General features: G+C 36.4%; 1 protein-coding gene and 1 pseudogene across 1 annotated transcript; one reads left to right on the top strand and one right to left on the bottom strand.

The window, feature by feature from the left end:
- Positions 1-3,754: 3,754 nt before the first annotated feature.
- On the bottom strand, positions 3,755-5,092 carry LOC147498816 (protein FAR1-RELATED SEQUENCE 5 pseudogene; annotated as a pseudogene).
- Positions 5,093-8,073: 2,981 nt separating this feature from the next.
- LOC147498815 (PH, RCC1 and FYVE domains-containing protein 1-like) lies at positions 8,074-18,151 on the top strand. Its single transcript, XM_086560702.1, has 11 exons — positions 8,074-8,191; positions 8,497-8,582; positions 8,856-9,054; positions 10,117-10,203; positions 11,528-11,617; positions 11,726-11,812; positions 11,918-12,019; positions 12,923-14,998; positions 15,147-15,293; positions 16,303-16,703; positions 17,635-18,151. The coding sequence occupies exons 3-11, from the start codon at positions 9,007-9,009 to the stop codon at positions 17,789-17,791; spliced, it is 3,195 nt and encodes a 1,064-aa protein (XP_086416828.1). The 5' UTR covers positions 8,074-8,191; positions 8,497-8,582; positions 8,856-9,006; the 3' UTR covers positions 17,792-18,151.
- The last annotated feature ends 3,407 nt before the right edge of the window (positions 18,152-21,558 follow it).

The following is a 21,558-nucleotide window of genomic DNA, read 5'->3' as shown; positions in this document are numbered from 1 at the left end:
TCCTGGACTAACATGATTTCCTTTTACCAATTTGTTTTTAGAGATCTCTTGTTTTTAATGGATAAAAAGAAAATGTGATTTTATTCTGGTGCCTCTGACTTGCTCTAATGACCACTGACACTGTCTCTCACATTTAGATACTATATACTAAAGAGCCCAACTATCCCAGGGATATCCTCATGAGGACGCCTGGTGGACACCGTAGGATGCTAACACATCTCGAAAAAAAAGACCAAGCCCAAAAAATAAACTATTAACCGATAGAAAAGTCTAATAGTAAAAAAATAAAACCCAAATCTCTCAATTTTGAAACAAGATAAAACCCTTGGTCACTTCTCGATCATCTTCTTCTCACCCACTTCTTCTAGAAATCGGAAGGGTCATTAATTCTTATAATATTTTTACAATTTATTTTCCTCCTCTTATATATATATGGGTTTTTAGTTCAAAAGGTAGAGCACTTGAGATGGAGAATAAATCTCTAATATATCTCAAAGAGATGGTGGTTCAAATCCACCAAAACCCTTCAATGGTTTGTATTCTACTCTTACCTTTATTATTCTAGATTATTCTATTTCCAACTTCTCAAAAAAAAAAAAAAAAAAAAAATGTTTGCTTCTAAATTGTGTTCATCTGTTTTTTTTTTTTTTTTTTTGATAACATGATTTACTTTGAGGATGTGTGTGTTTTGTGTCTACCAAACTTTTGAAGGAACTTTTACACTTAATTCTCGATTTGTTACATTGTTTCTAATGGTCTATTTGCTTCTTCTAAATTATTGGTCGAGATGTCTCACGGTGAGTGTGGTGAGTTTGGGTTGTATGAGAGCTGCATTGGGATCGAACAAATCGATATTGATTTACCTTACGGTGGGTGGCTCTACGATTCCAATGCATGTATTGGAGTCTAATATGATTCGATTGCTTCTGTGAAGCTTCGGGTCCAGACACGTAAAGGGTTTGTTGTTAGGAAGCAGAAGTTGGTTTATGGAGGTCGAGAGCTTGCACGAAATGATTCTCGTGATCGAGACTATGGTGTCGGAGATGAGAATGTCCCACATTTGGTCTTACGGCTGTCTAAGCTTCAGAGGATCACTATTAAGTGGGAAGGAGTATGAGTTTCATGTTGAAAGGAATAGGAATGTTGGGTATGTTAAGGAACATATTGCAAAAAAAGGGGAAAGGTTTTGTTAATGCTAAGGATCAAGAGCTAATTTATAATGGTGAAAAGCTGGATGATAAATGGTTCATTGATGGCATCTATGGAATTAACGATGCACAATTCACTTACTGGTTCAGAAATCTGCGAAAGTTAGAGCTAAGCCTGTTGACAAAAAATTCAAGTTCTCTTTTGATGCACAATATTCCTCGACAAAAATTTACTTCAAGAATTCAGCCTTCATAATTTTGACATCAAAATGTGTTCACAAAACTAGATGTCTCATTCATAATTGATCACCAATGACTCAAATACTTGTGTTGTATTCACAAAAACACAAAAAATTCTTGACTACCCTTTGCAAGACCTGAATGTTGTGTTGCAATACCGATGAACGCCTAAGAATGAATGGTGTCCATCAAGAATATCAACATATTTGAACATCCAAATAACCCCAAAAGAGAACGATTGGTCGCTTCATTTATACTTTTACTAGTCCATTTGCAGAGGCCATTCCAGATAGCTAGTGAGAAAATCCTATAATAAGAAAATTAAATGGTCAAGAAACTAGCCATTCCGGAATAGCTAGTCCAAAGTTCAAAAGCACCGGAATAGTCAAAATATTTATAGATACATTTAGCATAAAACAAAACTAAGTTGTACATAGAATCGACATATTTGGGAAGAAACCAAACCTCATACCAAACAATCTCAATTCTTGAATCCTTACAAGATTACATAAATCCCACATCTTCTTATGCCTCCGCTGATAGTTGCAAGACACGACATAGTGAAAGCAATTCCTAGTCCCCGTGCTTTTACTCATTACCATCGGTTTATCTCATCTTCTATTATAAAACCAATCAATTACTAGTTTGACTCAATTTCATCAAGCCTATCATCTCAATTGAATTTAAGATTATAAGTTTCAGTTGTTTTTAGGTGCCGGTATTTGGACCTTGATACTTAGTTCCTCAAAGTTTGGGTTTGTCCTCATTCTCCTCTCCATATCCGGCATGAAAGTATTGAATTACTTTAGTTAACCTTGAAAATCTGAAATGCTAACCGCTCTCGAGAAAATCAGAATGTGAACCTATCTATAGTTAAGATTTTACTATATTAACACATCGTTTGTGATGTGTACCAAAACGATCAAATGAATTTTCTTCGAGATTAGTATATAGACATGAGGCTAACAACATTTAGTTTAAAGCGTAAGTAATCACCAAAAGAGGTTATTAAGGTCGATTTTTCGATGAGTCGAACTTCCATGAAGTTGACGAGGCTCTAATTGGAAAAAAATAATAAGGTATATGATTACGATACCATGGAGAGATCATTGATCAGTAGGCATAAAGTAACCCTACAAGAAAAAAAAAAAAATCAACAAATAAGCCATGCCAAAGTACTTTCGGCCTTATAATAACAACATTATATAATAAGAATACAAACCTGATTCAAGAATGGAGGTTGAAACCCATAAGTTGGATTCACATTATATGGATGAAGAGAATGACCCGTAACACTTCTAGCTTGAGACATTTGTGTCTCATAATCTATCTCATTGCTAGCATGTTTATCTGTAGCTTGCACTCTACTAGACCAGAAAAAAAACAGAATGGGTAAGAAACATATAAGTATATAGCAATTTAGATATAATGCAATGCAAGAAATTATGCAAAAAAATACCTGGCTCTTTTATCGGGCTTCTGTTGTCGAGTAGTTGGCTTGTTCGAATTGTCATTATTCTTCCTCACTGGTCCCTTATCAGCCCATGACTTTATTCTTTTACCAGATGGTCTCCCTTTACGCCTACGAACTGGAGGATCAAGCAATGTCTTCTGAATACCTAGAGGAGTACATGTTGCACTTGTTTCACCCTTACGTTCACTTCCACTTCTTTCACCATGCACTTGATCAAATTTTAATGTCATGTTTTTCAAAGCATCTTCCACTTCTCTTAAAGTTCTTTCCATACCTTTGATTGCCACATTGTATACTTCACCACAAGCAGAAGCCTTCGAAGCAATATTTACCCCCTCTCGACATATTGTACAATATCGACTTGTAGAGTTATCTTCAAAGTCATGTTGAATGCTTTCATCTTCACTAGAAACCATAGAACCAAACTTTGCTTCTTTCGTCCATCTCTTTAGTAATGCGTCGTTCTTGAAGGCTCAACATCTTCAACCACAAATATCTTCAAAATGTGCCTACAAAAAACCTGCAAAAATCAAACAATCGACAAATTTCTGGTTGGCACTTTGGGTAGAAGGTTTAAATGTGACGGTCGGCGCTACATGCTCATGTCCTTCCATCCACACATTGTACACGATCTAATTTCATTCTCCTCGACTTTTTCTATGGCGGTAGGACAGGCCTTCAAATAACTGTTCTTGAAATTTTTTAAAAAGCGATCTTGTGTAAAGTACTCCTTGTTTCTCAATTTTCATAAAAACTCTCAAAAACAGGGCTTTTGATAATTGGTTTCATAATCTTCTCTTTTCAAACGCCTCATCGACCACAAATCTTTGATATTGTTTTACAAACTCATAGAGGGACATACCTTTCTTAAGATACTTATCAAAGTAAGAATTTATACTTTCACTTCATGGGTGGTTAACATTCCTCCACAAAAAGTGCCTCTAATATAAACCGACGCCCATTTTTCTCGTTTCTCATACAACTTGTTTAGCCACTTGTTCTCTTTCAAATTGTAATTTACAAGCATCTCATTCCATTTAGCTTCAAATTCTTCAACTGTCTCATATCCATACATACATTTTTGAAAGTCACGAGCAAAATTTTCATGTGCATTTATTTCATGACCCAAGTGTGACATGACATTTTTCCATATATGCCACAAACAAAACCTATGTCGGCTGGTCGGTAAAACTTGCTCGATTGCCCCTCCAATTGCTGATTCTTGGTCGGTTAAAATTACCTTCGGTTGCTTGTCATTCATTGCCATCATCCATGACTTCATTAACCAAACAAAAGACTCTTCTGTTTCGGAAAAAAGTAGTGCACCACCGAATAATATTGTTTGAGCATGGTGGTTGATCCCTACTATCGGCACAAATGGCATATCATACTTATTTACCCCATATGTAGGATCAAAAGAAACAACATCACCGAAGAAATGGTAGTCCATCCTTGACCTAGCATCTGTCCAGAAAAAGTTTGTCATACGACCTTCTAAATCAAGTTGTATTGAGTAGTAAAACGACGGATTCACTGACTGTTGATGTTGCAGAAGATCTAATAAAGTTTGTGCATCTCCATTCGCGAGCTCCTTTTGTCGTTTTGAAGACAAATAGTTACTTGCATCCTTTCTTGTAAAGCCAAGGTTTCTAATTCCTCCAGCTTCACTAGCCATGAAGTCAACCATCAGATTTGTCCGAATTCCCACTCCACGCATGTCATTGGCAAATTTCTGTTGGGTAGGATCCATCTTTCGTTGAGATTTCAGCATGTATCTCTTGCTTGGAGTTACTGTAGAATGGTTATGCACTTCAACAAAGTGAGAAATGATCCATGTATCTCCTTTTCTTCTCCGGATAGCGATCATTGCCTTACAACCCGTCCTTGAATCAGCTTTATTTCTTGATCTTTCTTCAAAAGGTTTTGATCTAGGATCTCTAACCCCTTCAAGTGAACAACAAAATATCCGACCAATCAACTCGTTCGATGGTTTTGATTTACATGTAGAACTCTTTCGAACACTAAATCCAACTTGACCAGCGTAACGGTTGTAAAATTCATAAGCATCATCATGAGAATCAAATTCCATCCCAACACATGGACAATGCAAATTTATATTCTCAAAATTGTTTGTATCATTGTTGTTCACTGCAATATTTTCTTCAAAGTTATCATTGATGACATCCTCAGTATATATTTCCTCAACTCCATCAGTTGTAACTTCATCCATAATGTCTTCTATGCCACTTGAAAAGGTACACATCACAAAGTTATAACATTAAAACCCACCATTATCAAGTTCACTCAAATATACACAGACCCAACGACAATGCCATGAGAAAAAAAAAATAATAAGCCCAAAATCGTATTATACAAAAAGGAAGCAAACATTTTATATTCAAATAATAATAAGACCCTTACATTTGTTTTTTTTTATTCCGTCGAGATTTTGAGAAAAAGGAGGTGAGAAGAAGATGATCGGAGAAGTGGTGAAGGGTTACTCTATGAGAGTTTTAGTTCGCTGGGTTTTTATTTTTTTTACTGTTAGACTTTTCTATCGGTTAATAGTTTATTTTTTGGGCTTGGTCTTTTTTTTCGAGATGTGTTAGCATCCTACGGTGTCCACCAGGCGTCCTCATGAGGATATCCCTGGGATAGCCGGGCTCTATACTAAATATGATCAATGTTTCCTTGCTTACCACACCCAAAAAACCATCATTGTTTCTCAACAATTTAGAGTAGCCTAAAAGATTAATTACTCACCATCTCGTAATGCATTACTGATGCTTTCCCATGCACAACAGACATGCATTACCTTCTGTTCTTAGGGATAGGTCCCTTTTAAGAATCGAAATCCAGCAATCCCCAAGTAAGTATAGTGGGTTCCAACTTCTAAGGGACAGAGGAGCAACTTTCCGGGGGGGCTGGACATATACATCAAAATTTTGGCATTGATATACAACCAATAAGTCTTAGAATCTATGTCGAACTCTACCCGTATAAGAAAGGAAAAAAGACAAGGAAATCACTGCTCTAACATGCATAATACCTATCCTCCAAATTACCGTGCTTACTATGATGGAGCCCTCTCTCTTATCGTAATGGTACAATATTCCCCTATTCCTATTTACACTAACCAGGAAGAGAATCCCTTCAAAACTATATCAACTCTTAAACCTATCATTTTAACCAGCACATTCAAATTTTAGAATTCCTTAACTTGTATGTTTTTCATCTGAGTCACTCTAACAGAACGAAAATGCAGCGCTGGCAACGCCTAATAATAATAATAATTCTTGTGTTTGTTGGAAATGAATTATCAAGCCACCGCACCTTCCCCTGTCTCCCAAACATCCGTTTAACCCTTTTAATGAAATAATGAACCCTTTCCTTTTCTTCTGACAGATAATAGCGCAAAAGAAAACAAGGCACTACGACATCCCAAATGGGACAGGGAAAACAGCCTTAACAGAACACGCAAGTGATCCAATACCAGTCTATATAATATACTCCCTAGGGAAACCAAGACTTTCTAAAGAGATGCCTGTTTTTATACATCGGTGGACAATCAACCCCATAAAAGACACTGGATGATGGTTTTAATGAAATAAAGCATCTCCGACTCTAAATATAATCTTGGAAGAGGAAAGGGGGGATTGAACAACAGAGGCTCGTTAAATCCACCAAAATTTCTTGTGAGTGGAACAGAAGACCATCTCATCAGAAGTAGAAGAACTCTTTTGTAACTTTCAAAGAGCACATCGATTCGGCAGATTGAACCTTTAACCTACTATTATCCACCTATCCATTTTATCTAGCACTGTGCACCAATAAAAGAACTTGATCTTTGAGGACAAAGGGACTCCAAAATGATTTTCAACGCAAAAGAAGTATCTAGACCACCAACCGATATGCTTTCACCTTTTATGTTGGAGTAAAATGACTTCACTTAAAGTGTCATCCTAGTCCAGTTCTGGTAACCATTCCTCTTCAACCTTCCACATTGACTTGCCTTAAAGCACAGAAAAATTCATTTAATTTGAAAGACTTCCCAATCACTGACATGATCCTGATTTCAAGAGAAATTATCGCATGCTAGTCAGTGGACATGGTCTTAACTAACTCTCTTGAAAGTCTACAAATGGTTCATATCCAATCAAGTCCTAATAGGTAGTTTTGTTACCATCACACACCTGGAAACATGTCTTCCAAAAGCTTGTTCTGGTAGTGATGCCCCTCAACCAGGAAACTGTCTTAGTAGTCCAAAGCAACTTGGAGCTACCGTCAAACTTTTCTTCCATAGCTCCTGGTTTGTGGCCATCAGTATCAATTTTACCACCAATACATGCAAATGATGACTGTGTTAAATCCTTTGATACGAAGATCCAATTCCAGAAGTGGCAGCTAACGATGTTCTTGACAATTTAAGGTTGTTAAAAAGGTATTAGCCACTCTGGACCGCTATATCTCATTGCACATGCCCAAAATCCATCCTATTTCCCCCATGCACAACTTATCTCCTTGCCTTCTCTTGTAACAGATGACAAACTACTCAGAAATTAACAACCCGCGATCAGCTAGACATAATAGGATAATACAGTGTAGAGTTATAAAGTTCACTCCTCTTGCCCTGGAAAGATATCAAGTACAGACTGACAAAAGATTGTACCTTGAACTTTATAAAGAGTACATACAGTTCCTATAACTCCTTGCTTAACAGGTGGGTAGTCTTTTAATGGATCCAAAAAATAAGTTTTACTCTGAAGCCTCTGACTTGCTCTAGTGACCACTATCTCTGAAATTTAGGTACTACATTCCAAATATCCTCAATATTTCCTTGCTTACAAGATTAATCACTCACTATCGATCACCATCTTAATGCTTTACTAATGTGGCACTCTTCCCATGCCCAACAGACATGCATTACCTTCTGTTGTTAAGAATAAAGTCCCCTTTATTAGAAATAGAAAATTAGCAAACCCCGGGTGAACTAATTCTACACTTGCAGAAAGCATTCTCAATCAATCAGTTGTACAATCAGAAAACAAAACCTGACATGACATGTTGAATAAGAGACTGAAACTCATGGGCCTGTTACCCATGGGCTTAGACTAACAGTGTAAAAACCCAATAGAAATCCAACCCGCCAAAATGACAAGCGTAATACCCAAACTTCCCCTATATATATATCCGAAATGTTTTCAGTTTTCTGTTGCTTCTCTTCCTTGTTTCTCTCTTGTCTCTCTCATTTTTTTTTCTCTCTCCTACAATTTTCTCTTCCACATTTCTCTCTTTCTCTTTTCTTCCAATGAAACCCTAACCCTAAAAGGTAAACTCTTAACTCCTCCATTTTCATCACTATATATTCATTCAAAATTGAACCATCATATAATTTTTTTTTTTTTTTATAAATTCTTTCCAATTTTTATATTCTCTTGTCCACTTTTCATTTTGACACACCCTTTTTTATTTATTTATTATTATTCATAACATTATTTCCATGCAAAAATGTAGCTAGTTTTATTCAACTTATTATGTCTATATATAAGTTATGTTTGGATCACCATTGTTGTTTTATGAAATTGCAAATTTTAGTTTTTGTTATAATTGGATGCATTTGGATATGGTTTGCAGGTGGTGGTTTGTTTTTTGTAACATTGTTATTGCAATGCCCATAGGAAACAAAGCCTTTTCCAGCAGATTTGAAGTAAATTTTTCTTGTGAGTGTTTGTACACCTTTCGTCACGTTTTGTTTTATGTATTTGATATAGTAGAGGTACATTTTTCATATAGGAAAGTCAAATGTGCTTTCGGTTTCAGGTGATTTTTGTTGTATGTCATTGTCATACATTGTTAAATTTAAGGTCGTAGAACTTGTGAGGGCGAAACAGTTGTTTAAGACACTTAGTATAACTACAGTAGTTAAATGTTTGTTACTTAATGTTGTTAGGGGGATTCTTGTTGATTTGAGCTTTTGATCTATTTGGTTTCAGAGGAAGTTCGAAGTTGAAATTGATGTTACGTTACAATAAGAAACAACTTCATCTATGAAGACTGGAGTACCCAAGTCACCACACCTGATGCAGTTATTCCAACTGGGGATGATTCTTCTACAGCTGTTTTTTAGGAATTCTTTCAGATGGAATGGCAGATCCTGCTAGTTATGTGAATGCTGAGCGCGATATCGACCAAGTAAGCATTTCCAGTATAGTATCTTGTTTGATTTATTGACAAATAATAAGTTGAATTAGAACATCGAGGGTGTTTCTTTCTTTATTAGTGTTAGTAGATTCTTATTTTGGCTACAATTAGATGGGATACAGATGTATCTTGTCTAATGCTTGGCTTAGTTAGCCCTTCCCATTGTATGATAACGCTAAATGAAAAATTGTGAGGCTAATATCGTAGATTTTTCATACTATATTTTTCTGATATTCTTGCTTTTAATTTGCTATTTTTTATACCTTTTGTAGGTTTTAGAACAGGTTTAAGTTAGTATGGAAACCAACATAGTCTGTGACCATAACTTGATATGCCTTCATATGATATCTCAACCCCTCCTAGTTCAAAACGTTTCACTGAAGTTTCATGTGTCAACCTTTTACATTTATTGGAAGCAAGTGCTAAAAGCGTGAGGAAATTATGCCCCCTATCTCTCAAACTCTTTGATACTGCTAAAAACATTTCATTGTTTTAAATCACCTGGTTCTTGGACCTGGGAAGTGTTGTTTAAATCACCTCTCACAATGAATTGAACTCATCTTGTATCTTTGGTTCCGACAAAAGTATAAAAAATTCAAGATCTTGATGATTTGAGCTTATAGTTGATATTTTCAGGTTTTCTATAGTCTGTAAGTTACACAAATTTTCATCAAGATTTCTACAATATTTAAATTTGACATGTGGAAAAATCACCATTGGTTGTTTCTTTTTCCTTTTTTCCAAAAAAATCTGTTGTTTTGCTTATTGATTTCTGATTTATACCTGTTTTCAAATGTATACCTTTGAGTTGAGTTCAATTTTTTTCCGGTATTTGTTAGTTGCAGTTGTTTTAGTGACAATCTAGAGTATCACAGTTTCTTGTATGGCGGGTGACTTAATATTTCTCAGATACTGTTAGATAGTCAGTAAAGTATAATTATTGGCGTTCACGTGCTTTGTTGCTTCATGCAATTATCTTGTTGTGTAACCAATTTTTTTTGTTACTACGTTTAACATTTTCTTAACTTGAATAGCATTTTTTCTCTTGTGAAGGCCCTTATCGCTTTGAAGAAAGGAACTCAGTTACTCAAGTATAGTCGGAAAGGGAAGCCTAAGTTTCGCCCTTTTAGAATTTCAGCTGTGAGTTTTATTCTTGCATAGTAATATGCATGTGCAGCTAACTTTTTTGTTTTTAATTTTTTCTTACTCATTCATACATTCAATTCGCCAAAGTCATTTAATGTGGCAGTTCTAGTGTTGTCAAGCATGCTTAAACGTCCATGGCTGTTACCCTCTGTGGTGATGTGATCTACCTAATGTTCATCATGAAACTGAATTTTCTTCCCTACAAAACTCAATGTCTCATCTTTTCTTTCTGTTTTCTTAACTTTTCTTTCCCTTTTAATGAAAGAAAGTCAATTGACCAAATGGAAAGAAGACTGAGCAGTGAAAATTTCACATAGATCAAGCTATGGGACATAAATTGGTGCGCTTAAATACAACCTTCGTAGTTGCAAATAAAACCTAGATAGGAAGACCCCTAGTCCCTATCACCCAATTGCCAGATCTCAGCAGAGACCCTAATCTGCTGGTAGAGAAAGTTTTCCACCTTTTCTAAAGGACCTGCCTAATTTTTTTAGAATGTAACTTTCAGAAAATGGAATGAGGTAGGTGTTTGGTTTTTCTGGTCTAAGGCTCTTTAAGACCTTGTGTCCTCTCTCTCTCTCTATTGTTTTCATTCTTCTTCTTTTTTTGATTTTTGATTTAACATTTTTGGATAATGAATTGATTGTCATTGTAGTAAGTAATAACATGCGAACGAGCTAAGAGTCTTGATAAAGCAAAGCATAAAAATAACTCTTATCAGGAAGGTTACATTAAGACATTTTAAAAGCACAAGATGTTATTAGTTAGGAGTTTGTTATACGAGAAAGTTAGGATTTTAATAATTTACTTCTGCTAATGTGTATCGGTGTGCGTGGCGCGTGTTCCTGAACTAGTACTTTTATTTGCTCTTTCATTTTCTTGTAAAAGTGGTTTGTAATAGTGCTATTATTATATCCATCGTTCCTATAAAGAAGGGTAGGAAGTAAAGTCGGGAAAACCATTTTGCTTTCCAATATCATTGTTGGCACAGATAAGGCATTATCGAGGTTATTAAAATTTAGGAATCGATACATCAAATTTCTTTAATTTGATTGCACGAGTACATTACGTGTTTCTAAGTTTGCAATTGTAGTATAGAGAATAATGTCTCCTGTCAGAATATTTGCACATGAACCACTGTAGGTGATAAAGAACTTCCTCCAGTTTTTGTTGATAATTTTCTTTCTTCCTTCATGATTGAGTCATCTACCAAGTCTGTGGAGCATATTCTTTTAGTGTTTTTGGCCAGATTTACCCATTTGTGATATATCTATACGTTGCGGGTGTTTCATTGCTTACTATCGGTCGGTCTTCACAGGATGAAAAAACATTAATTTGGCTCTCACACGGAGAGGAAAGGAATCTAAAGTTATCTTTAGTCTCAAAGATCGTTCCTGGACAGAGAACTGTGAGTCTACTGTATATAAAGTTATTAACATGCTTTGTCGAACTTTAAATTTGCATGCAGATTATGGAACTTGTACTAATATAGTGCCTTGATTGTTGGTCTCAACAGGCTGTATTTAGGAGATTTCCACGTCCTGAAAAGGACTACTTGTCATTCTCTCTGCTATATAGTAATGGTGAAAGATCACTTGATCTGGTTAGTGTTCGAAGGCAGTTACCATCTTTTCTGTCATTTTCATACGAGGTTGTATGTTGATTTCTAACATAAGTACATAATTTCTTCACTTTTCCTATGGTATAGATTTGCAAGGACAAAGTTGAAACAGAAGCGTGGTTTGCAGGCCTAAGGTCCTTAATTTCTACGGGCCAGTGCAGTAGGCGCACTAGAAGTGATATTTCAGATGTGGGTTGTCATCCTTACTTTAAGTATATGTTTTCTAGTATTTTAAGAGAAAGTTCAATCTATCATTTGGATACATCTCTTAATCTTTTTCTGTGTTTTACCCAATTTAAACATCGCTTCCTTTATAATGCTTCTTTCTTTCAATGAACATGCATGCGTAGAATGAATTTCTTGGCACACTAATATGTAATAACTGTAGTTTTGTTTTTTCTTAAATATGGGGTCAGTTTAAGTTTCCACTTAGCTCCCAATTGAGACCTTTAACAAGGCTAGAAACTTGTTTTTTCAATTAATGTTTTCTCTGAATTAGAAGAACAGGCGGAAATTGACAAAAATGGTGCATGTACCAAAAGACAATATATGTCACTCATATAGCTGCAATATTAATAGTATCTCCGACCATTTTGCATAATGCATTTGAATCCCTTATCTCTAGGGGAGTTACCTCCGTAAACTATTAGTACTGGGTGGACGTAGGTTATGTGGACTTGGCTCAGACATGGCATTTTTAAGGCCTTCCATTTTCTAGGGTCTGTTCGTCATACAGGTGGAGCAACAGCCAATATGTTAATATTAGTGATATATCACAGGTATTATTTTGAGATGAAAGAATATGGACTCAGCTAGTTAAAGGAACTGGATATTTTGTGTGATAGGATCATAGGAATATGTTACACTGATCAATACATTAGTTGTAAGCTTTGATTGGTTTCAGCATTACATTTGCTGTCTGTTGTACTGTCTAAATTTACGTAAATTTTTAGAACGTAATATATTTCTAGAATATACAAAACTTGTGTACTTGGTTTAGATTGGTCATTGATAGGTTAGAATATATTTTTATATTCTATGGCAAGTAATGTTCAAAATAGTAAAATCACTGTTTTTCTCAACATATTGCAGTTAAATGGTGGAGATTTCATCCAAAACAGCTCTCATCCTTTCAGTGCAACACTAGAGGCTACTTCGAGCTTTCTACGAATCGCACGCTCAAAGCCATCCGACTTTTCTTCTCGTGAACCTCCTTCAAATACGACAAGTTCAGATGTGGGGTCAGACCGTGCAAATATGCAACTAAGATCAAGTACAGGGGATGGTTTCCGACTTAGTGTTTCAAGCGCTCCTAGCTCTTCTAGTCAAGGTTCTGGACCAGATGACATTGAATCTTTGGGTGATGTTTATGTCTGGGGGGAGGTTTGGAGTGATGGAAGTCTAGCTGAAGGGTTTCCGAAGTCTTTCCCTTCCAAAGTTGATGTGCTACTTCCTAAACCTTTAGAGTCAGATGTAGTTCTAGATGTTCATCAAATTGCTTGTGGTGTTAGACATGCTGCTCTTGTTACAAGGCAAGGTGAGGTTTTCACGTGGGGTGAAGAATCTGGGGGGCGACTAGGCCATGGAATTGATAAGGATTTCAGTCGCCCTTACCTTGTTGAGTTTTTGGCAGTCAATAATGTGGATTATGTTGCATGTGGTGAGTATCATACTTGTGCTGTATCTATGGCTGGCGATCTATTTACATGGGGGGATGGCACTCACAATGCTGGACTTCTTGGTCATGGAACTAATGTCAGCCACTGGATACCTAAAAGAGTTTCTGGTCCTTTGGAAGGACGTCAAGTTTTATCCGTTGCCTGTGGCACGTGGCATACTGCATTAGTAACTTCCAACGGGAAATTGTTCACATTTGGTGATGGAACATTTGGTGTTTTAGGACACGGTAATCGAGAAACCATTGCATTACCAAGGGAAGTGGAATCATTGACTGGACTAAAAACTATAAAGGTTGCATGTGGAGTATGGCACACTGCAGCAATTGTCGAGGTTATGGGACAGCATGGTGCAAATATTTCACCTAGAAAGTTGTTCACATGGGGTGATGGTGACAAACATCGTTTAGGTCATGGGGACAAGGAAACTCGCCTAGTCCCTACCTGTGTCTCATCACTTATCGACTACAACTTCCACCAGCTGGCCTGTGGACATAATATAACTGTTGCTCTCACAACATCAGGACATGTTTTTACCATGGGAAGTGTCGCATATGGTCAGCTCGGAAATCCGCTGTGTGATGGAAAGAGTCCCTGCTTAGTACAAGATAAATTGGTGGGTGAATCTGTTGAAGTAATTTCATGCGGTTCGTTCCACATTGCTGTTTTGACGTCAAGAAGTGAAGTGTTCACATGGGGAAAAGGTGCCAATGGAAGATTGGGGCATGGAGATGTGGAAGATCGCAAAGCTCCAACTCTTGTTGAAGCACTAAAAGACAGGCTTGTGAAAAGTATTTCATGTGGATCAAACTTCACGACGAGTATATGCATTCACAAGTGGGTATCCGGTGCAGATCAATCAGTTTGTACAGGATGTCGTCAGACATTTGGGTTTACTAGAAAGAGACACAACTGTTATAATTGCGGCTTGGTGCATTGTCATGCTTGTAGTTCCAAAAAGGCATTGAGAGCTGCATTGGCTCCCACTCCAGGAAAACCACACCGTGTATGTGATTCTTGCTATGCCAAACTCAAAGTTAGTGAAGTTGGCAATGCCTCTACGTTTAGTAGGAAAAGTGTAGCACCGCGGCGATCAATAGACAGCAGGGAGAGGTTTGATAGAGGGGAGGTAAGGTCTTCAAGGATTTTATTGTCACCGAGTGCAGAGACTATGAAGTATGTTGATGTTAAGTCAGTTAAGCCTGGGATAAAATCCGAGTCTCTTTCTATGGTTCGGGTTTCCCAAGTACCATCACTTTTTCAGCTGAAAGATATTGGGTTCCCAAGTTCTCTGACTGCACTGCAATATGCTTTAAAACCAGTTATCACATCAGCACCTCAGCCGGTGATGACATCTAGACCTGCATCGCCTTACTCAAGAAAGCCAAGCCCTCCACGGTCCGCAACTCCTGTATTTTCCAAGAGCGTCATTGATAGCCTCAAGAAAACAAATGAACTATTAAACCAAGAAGTTCTGAAACTGCAAAGCCAGGTAAAAAAACATTCGCCTACCACTACTCAACATATTTAAGGTACTCTGTTTATTTTCCTTTTTTCCATTATCAATTATTGGTATAGTAACCTCTAATAATAAGGTGAATGATTGTTAAATGGACCATACACCATGGTCTGGCTTCTAGGTTAAAACTTTGAGTCAGAAGTGTGAAATACAAGATAATGAGCTGCTGAAGTCGCAACAAAAGGCTCAAGAAGCTGTTTCTGTGGCTGCACAAGAATCTTCCAAGAGTATAGTAGCAAAAGAGCTTATCAAGTCCATTGCTTCCCAGGTATACTTATGCATGTTCTACAACTACAATGTATTATCAGCTTTAATACTGATGAATACATCATATTCAGAAGGAATTGCATTTTCTTCTTTGTTATCTGTATACAAGTATTACACACAGTGGAAAATGTCAAGCTTGCAAAACCATCTTCTCCACCACACAGCAGAGACTTGTAATAAGAAAGTGTTACAAAATACCTAGAAGAGTTTCTTAAAAAACACGCACTCTTTCATTGCATTGGTTTTCCAACCCACTGTTGGAAAGGGAAAGCTAGACCTTTTGCATTGTTTACTTTTCCACTAAATCATTTTGGTGTGGAAATTATCTGCCAAAAATTCTAATCTGGTAGAGAATAGGAAAAAAACAACAAAGCAAAAGAAGTGAAGGTCTATTTTAAAAGGTTGTGAAACAGAAGTATACCATCCACCCAAACAATGAGCATCAAGAGAGGAATTAAACCTCCAAATTGGGATACACATCCCATGGGCTCCTATTTTTGCTCAAACTTCAATCAATTGAAGATGTGGGACTGCAAACTTAGAAAGAAATTTGAGGTGCTAAAAAGATAAAGCAAAATGTGAGCAATGAGCAAGTTGGTATTCCCAGAAAGCTAATAGTCAAGGTCTTTCAAATAAGATCAATGATGGATACAAAATATAAAAGAAAATGGGCATGGGTTTTGTTGGAGGCACGCCACAGGTGGGAATTACAGGGATATACTTGTGTCAAAGGATAGCTTTGTGTATTGCGCCTCATTGGCCCACATGTATGTGCAAAAGAGCAGGTCTCCCCGAGGTATGTGAACGTGTTCCAGAGCTTATCTGCATGACAAAACTGTTCGGAGTGCAGCAGGCAGTTGTTAGAGGGTTATGAATCTGTGGAGAGTGCTGCTAGGCATGGAAAATTTCTTGTCTTGATTGTGAAGATTCACTTGGTCAGTGTGGGAGTTTGCACTACATAATAACTTCATGCTAACTACCCTTTTTGTTTTGTTTTACGTGTTATTCAGTTGAAGGACATGACGGAAAACCTATCTCCTGAGATTTGTGACAGTGAAAACTTCAGAGCCATGCACACAGAGATAGAAGTTTTGATGAGAATAGATGGAAATGAAGCTTCTGAAGTTTCTTCTTCCTTTCCAGCAAATAGTCCAGAGCATGGCCAACAAGAAAAAACGGTTGATCCTAGTGATAGTACAGGAGTTGCAGACCTATCACAGAGTGCTGAAGACGATGGAACATCTGTTCCTGATAATAAGGAGGTTGTTCGTCACCAAAGCGTAGAGGATGTTTCAAGATATCCTAGTATTTCAGAATTGAAGGAAGAGACCGAGCAATTTGAGCCTGGTGTTTATATAACTTTCATTCAACTTCGGACTGGAACCAAAGTTTTTAAACGAGTCAGATTCAGGTATATTTACCTGTTTTTATAAATATTATGCTGAATAATTGCATTGTTGTCAAGACAGTCTACAACTCATATTCCATACATGAAACGTCCAAGTTTATACTAGATTGTGTCAAGCTGTGCAACTAAAAGTTATAGGTTTTACACTAGTCAGATTTCATTTGAGTTTTGACCTTGTATTCGGTTCGAATTCTTGTGCTGAGTGTTGCATCTGTATCACCATGGCCATGCTATTAAACATGGTAGGCAAATGTACATATAGTGTTATATGGTTACCAACTCCTAGCATGAGCAATAATCTCACTACCTCTACCGGGAAGGTAATTTGTCCTTGTGCACAGTATTTCATGTTGGAGAAACTATATTTTCTTTCCAAATGGCTGGAAGCCTGGACTGTGAAGCTTTTCCTTTTGGAATAGCAATAGAAACATGCTCAAAATGCATGCGGAGACAGACTGGGCAAAACTGCATATCAGTGTTTACCAGCATCTGGATCTTTATCGGCGGATGATATAATTATCTTGATCAAGGGGTTTCTGTTTCTTTGGTAACAAATCTGGGAGGATGGAGGGGTAACACCTTGGGGAGCTTTGTCTTCATTGGGGTTCCTTTATGGGTAGTCGTATTGTCATCTTTGTCATTGTAGACTCCGTTGTGATTGTTTTCTATCTGTTTTTTTCCGCTTTGTCATTGTCTTTGTAAGATAGGATCATCCGGGTCTTTTTTCTCAGATAGAATATATCTTTACCAGTACCGTGGAAGAAGAAGAAGAATTCTTGCCGTGAAACTAGACCAGATTTCAAATTAATTTTTATTTCTATATACGAACTTTGCTTTTCATTTTGGCTAAAGAGTAAGAGCTTGTGAACCTTTGTTGAGTCTTTTCATTACTTTCTTTTCTCCTTACATATGAATTACTTTCGTGCACTTCCAGCAAGAAAAGGTATTCGGGGCAGCAGGCAGAAGACTGGTGGAGGGAGAACAAAGATAGAGTGTTTGTGAAGTACAGGCCTCCAGGGGTGGAGAATGCTTCAACCAGTTCTTCCAGTAGTGTCGCACCTCCTGAAGTAGAGACATCCCCATCTGAATAACTTCAGCTGATGCAACAAGCAGTCCAGCAGAGGAAGTACGTAGACACAGCACCATGTAAAATGGGTTAATGTAGGGCCAGCTGCGAAATAGAATCAACACCATCTCCACTACTTGGAATGCTGATATAGAGGTGGAATATTGTCAAGTACGAGATCCATCACTGAATATGACTGTGGAGGGATCCTATATTTGGGCTCATTTTTGGTGGATCAAGATATAGTTGAAGCAGCCAAATGGATCTTTAATTCTTTTATTCCTTTATTCCTGTTTGTCCAATATTCATTTTTGGATCTATTTTGCTACCACTTTACTGTACAGAAGATGGAAATTTTAATATAGTTTACATTTGTCACTGTAAATTCTAGGTGTTCTTTTGACATTATAGTTGCTTCATATCAAGCATGGGGACTGATTTCCTTCCCCTACTATATGTGTAAACCTGGGATGGTTCTAGGGACATATTTTATCAAGTAAACAAATTCAAAATCGTTAGGACATTTATAAGTTTTGGATTAGGCTAATTTTTTGTAGATATGATCTCCTAAACATTGTCACAAATAATAAAAAAATTCTAAACTTGCAAAATATAGTATAAAAAATGGGGAAAATGATTTATGACAATATTTAGAATAGTTAGGAGATCATATCTACAAAAAATTAGCCTAATCCAAAACTTATAAATGTTCTACCGATTTTGAGTTTGTTTACGTATCAATATGAAATATGAAATATGTCCCTAGAACCACTCTCTAAATCTATTACCTCTCATCAGTAAGTCTAATATATAAATTATTATTTAGTCAGCTTTCGACCTTTTTTGTGTTGCTTCTGTCTACACTTTTACTGAAGTCGGGAATCAGACTATACCATAATAAATATATTCTCATAGACTTTCACCAATTTTAAATCTTCAATAAATACAAGCCATGAAACTATGAGAGCTCTTGAACTATGATATTATTCACTACTTCATGTGCAAGCAAAAATGCATTAACAAAGCAATAAATTTTTTATGCAATAGGTATGTTCATCGTAAATGCACCCAGTTACCAAAAAAAAAAAAAATGTAAATGCACTTCCCCCATGGGCCATGTCACGTTCAGTTGACAATTTGACATTGGTAAATTTCACGTTGTAAGCTCAAATTCCGTTGCTCTGTAGTATGCTTGTGTTGTCTCAACGCGACTCCACGATGCGATCATCTCATGAACGTACTAAATACATTGTCATCAAAGAAAATATTTAGAGTACGGATTTTTTTGGCAAAATGTTTAGTTTGTAGGATATATGGGGTGGTCCAACGCTATATTTCAGAGAGGATTCAGAATCCCCATCTCTTCATGATTGATTCAGCATCCCAAAACCTCAATAAACCCCTTGCAATATATATATGAGTAAACAAATTTGAATCAACTATACCGAAGGGAATGTGAAACCTGGGAAACTTAGAATCAGAAGAATATATACGAAAAGAGAGGATTTAGGAGAACATGATGACTGAAGTCGGGTTTGGCGCACGGTGCACCTATCTCTATTTTCAGTTATCCAAGAAATGCTAAGTAGCTAAATTTGCGAGAGCAGCTTGGCGCTCAGGGGACGGAGCCTGGAATTTGAGTAAAGATGGTTCCTAACAACCATTGTCTATTCTAGCTCAATTTTTATAAAAAAAAAAATTAGGGTTTTTTAGACCTATTTTGATGTAATTAGTCGAAAAGAGATAAAACAAACTAAGCCAAAGGAAAACAGAATGTAATTAACTGATTATTGTTTCAAGGACTATGGACTAGTCTAATGTAGGTAATTTTTTAATGGAAGAAGGTGTTGGAATCTCTTTGTTGTATTTCAATCTACTTAAGAGCGAGTAAAGTGGAGGTGGAGAACACTGAGTGTTCTCTCCACTTTTATACTTGGAAGATAGTCCCATATTCTTTAAACTTGTTTTGCTTTTGGAAACAGGTTAAGGGTTTCTGTTTCTATTCCCAGTCAGTTTCCTATACTGTTTCTGGGAACCGATCTTACTCCTATATAAGCATTGTTTTGTGTGTCGAGAACACATATAGAGAAAATCAAACTTTTAAAAACAGATCTCACAACCAAACCCTAGCTTCTTTTCTCTTTTTCCTATTAGCCATCAGAGAGAGTTATATCGCCGTTCTAGAGAGAAGTCTGATTAGTGCAAAACTACTCTTCTGTAACCATTGAATCTTGTGAGGAGAAGACGCCATTATTGTAGCCTTTCTCGCACTGGGAAGGGGGCTTAAATTTTTTCCTTAAAAGATGCCTTTATCGACGCCTTGGTTGTTCAATGTCGCCTTCATCGCTTTCTTTCGTTATACTCTAGCTGCTATTTTCATACAACTATTCTAACAATATTAAAAAAAGAATTTCGTAGTAGAACAAAGGAGAGTGCTTTAATATGGCAATCAAAAGATAAGTCTTTTACTTTGAGTTATTGTTTGTGTTATTAGATTATGACTTTAGAAATTTTCTAATAATTTCGTTTTTGTTAGGGAAACCAATTATGGATTGAATCTTTATTAATCTTTTGTGGTTTATCAAACCCTATATGGTTGTAGACCTTTCTCCTACGTTTGTGGGAGTCAAATCTAAGATTTCTATCAAGAAAAACGTCAAGGTTCGTCTTTTTGACAGCTGTGTCATTCGTTACAGAAACTGCTATAACGTTTAGTTCAGATCTTGGTTTTGCAATCCGCCTTTTGTGTTGGATAACTGATTCAAAGAGCTTTATAGTGGTATAAGAATTGATACACAATTCGTCCTGAGCTGGTTCAGTGTTATAGTTCTTTTGAACTATTTTTCTGGAAGGAGGAAAATATAGTAATCCGGTTTTTTAATCGGTTAGGTATCGTATTCTTTCACTTTTTGCAATTCTTTTGGTTTGATTATATGATGATATGATGATATTCTTGGCTTGAGTTGCATGCTAGTTTTTATTCTTAGGAGGGAAATCCCTAAGCTTAAACTTCTTTAATAACCTAGTCAACAAATTATACTTAAATTTTGTTTATCATTAATGATATTATTTGGTTTGACTAGATGTAGTGTGATATTAATTTTCTTTATACATATGAAGATGTATGTAGATGGTCTAAGAGAGACCTTAAGATAGTTAATATAAACCACATTCAAATCTTGGTTAATAATTATAATGTATTCAATGCATAATTGTTTACCTTATCTATTTAGTGTACGTGTTGTTATACGATGGTTATAATTGTAATGTTGTGAGAATACATGTTAGATGAAGTAACTTGTAGCTTATATCCAATATAACATATGTTAAAGTTGTGTAGCATGCTAGTTTTGGATTTAATCATGGATTTACTTTGAACTTGATGATAGTTTATTGGTAAATTTTTTCTAGTTGAAGACATTAATGGGTTGAGCCATTAGATGTTGTGGTTGCACTTGAGGTCTTGTTGATATAATATTCTATCTTACTTGAGCTCATGTATGAAGAGGAGGTGGAGTCCTATGTTGTTTTGCATATTCAGTGGCTGGATTTGTTTAATATCGTATACCTTTTGTTGTGAATGGTGCAGTTAAAGTTTACTTTTCCTGGACCAATTGTATTATATTAAGTATGTTTGGCATGAATGCATTCTTTACCTTTGACATGAAGTTTAACCATGTCATATTTTTTTTTAAGTAATGTGTTGTCTATAAGAGGAAACAATTAATATTCTCCTAAACCTAATTTAGTCAAGGAGATGTAAAGTTATGTATTGTCTTATTAGACAATATC

The sequence above is a fragment of the Coptis chinensis genome, chromosome 5, assembly GCF_015680905.1.
Source record: "Coptis chinensis isolate HL-2020 chromosome 5, ASM1568090v1, whole genome shotgun sequence".
NCBI classification, from domain to species: domain Eukaryota; kingdom Viridiplantae; phylum Streptophyta; class Magnoliopsida; order Ranunculales; family Ranunculaceae; genus Coptis; species Coptis chinensis.
The sequence above is the reverse complement of the archived record's forward strand: the minus strand, read 5'-3'. Positions and strand labels throughout refer to the sequence as shown.

Coding starts and splice junctions, on each gene's coding strand:
- LOC147498815 (XM_086560702.1), top strand. CDS start 9,007: ATGGCAGATCCTGCTAGTTATGTGAATGCTGAGCGCGATATCGACCAA. Junction 12,020..12,922: donor CTAGAAGTGATATTTCAGAT/GTGGGTTGTCAT, acceptor AACATATTGCAG/TTAAATGGTGGAGATTTCAT. Junction 14,999..15,146: donor TTCTGAAACTGCAAAGCCAG/GTAAAAAAACAT, acceptor TCTGGCTTCTAG/GTTAAAACTTTGAGTCAGAA.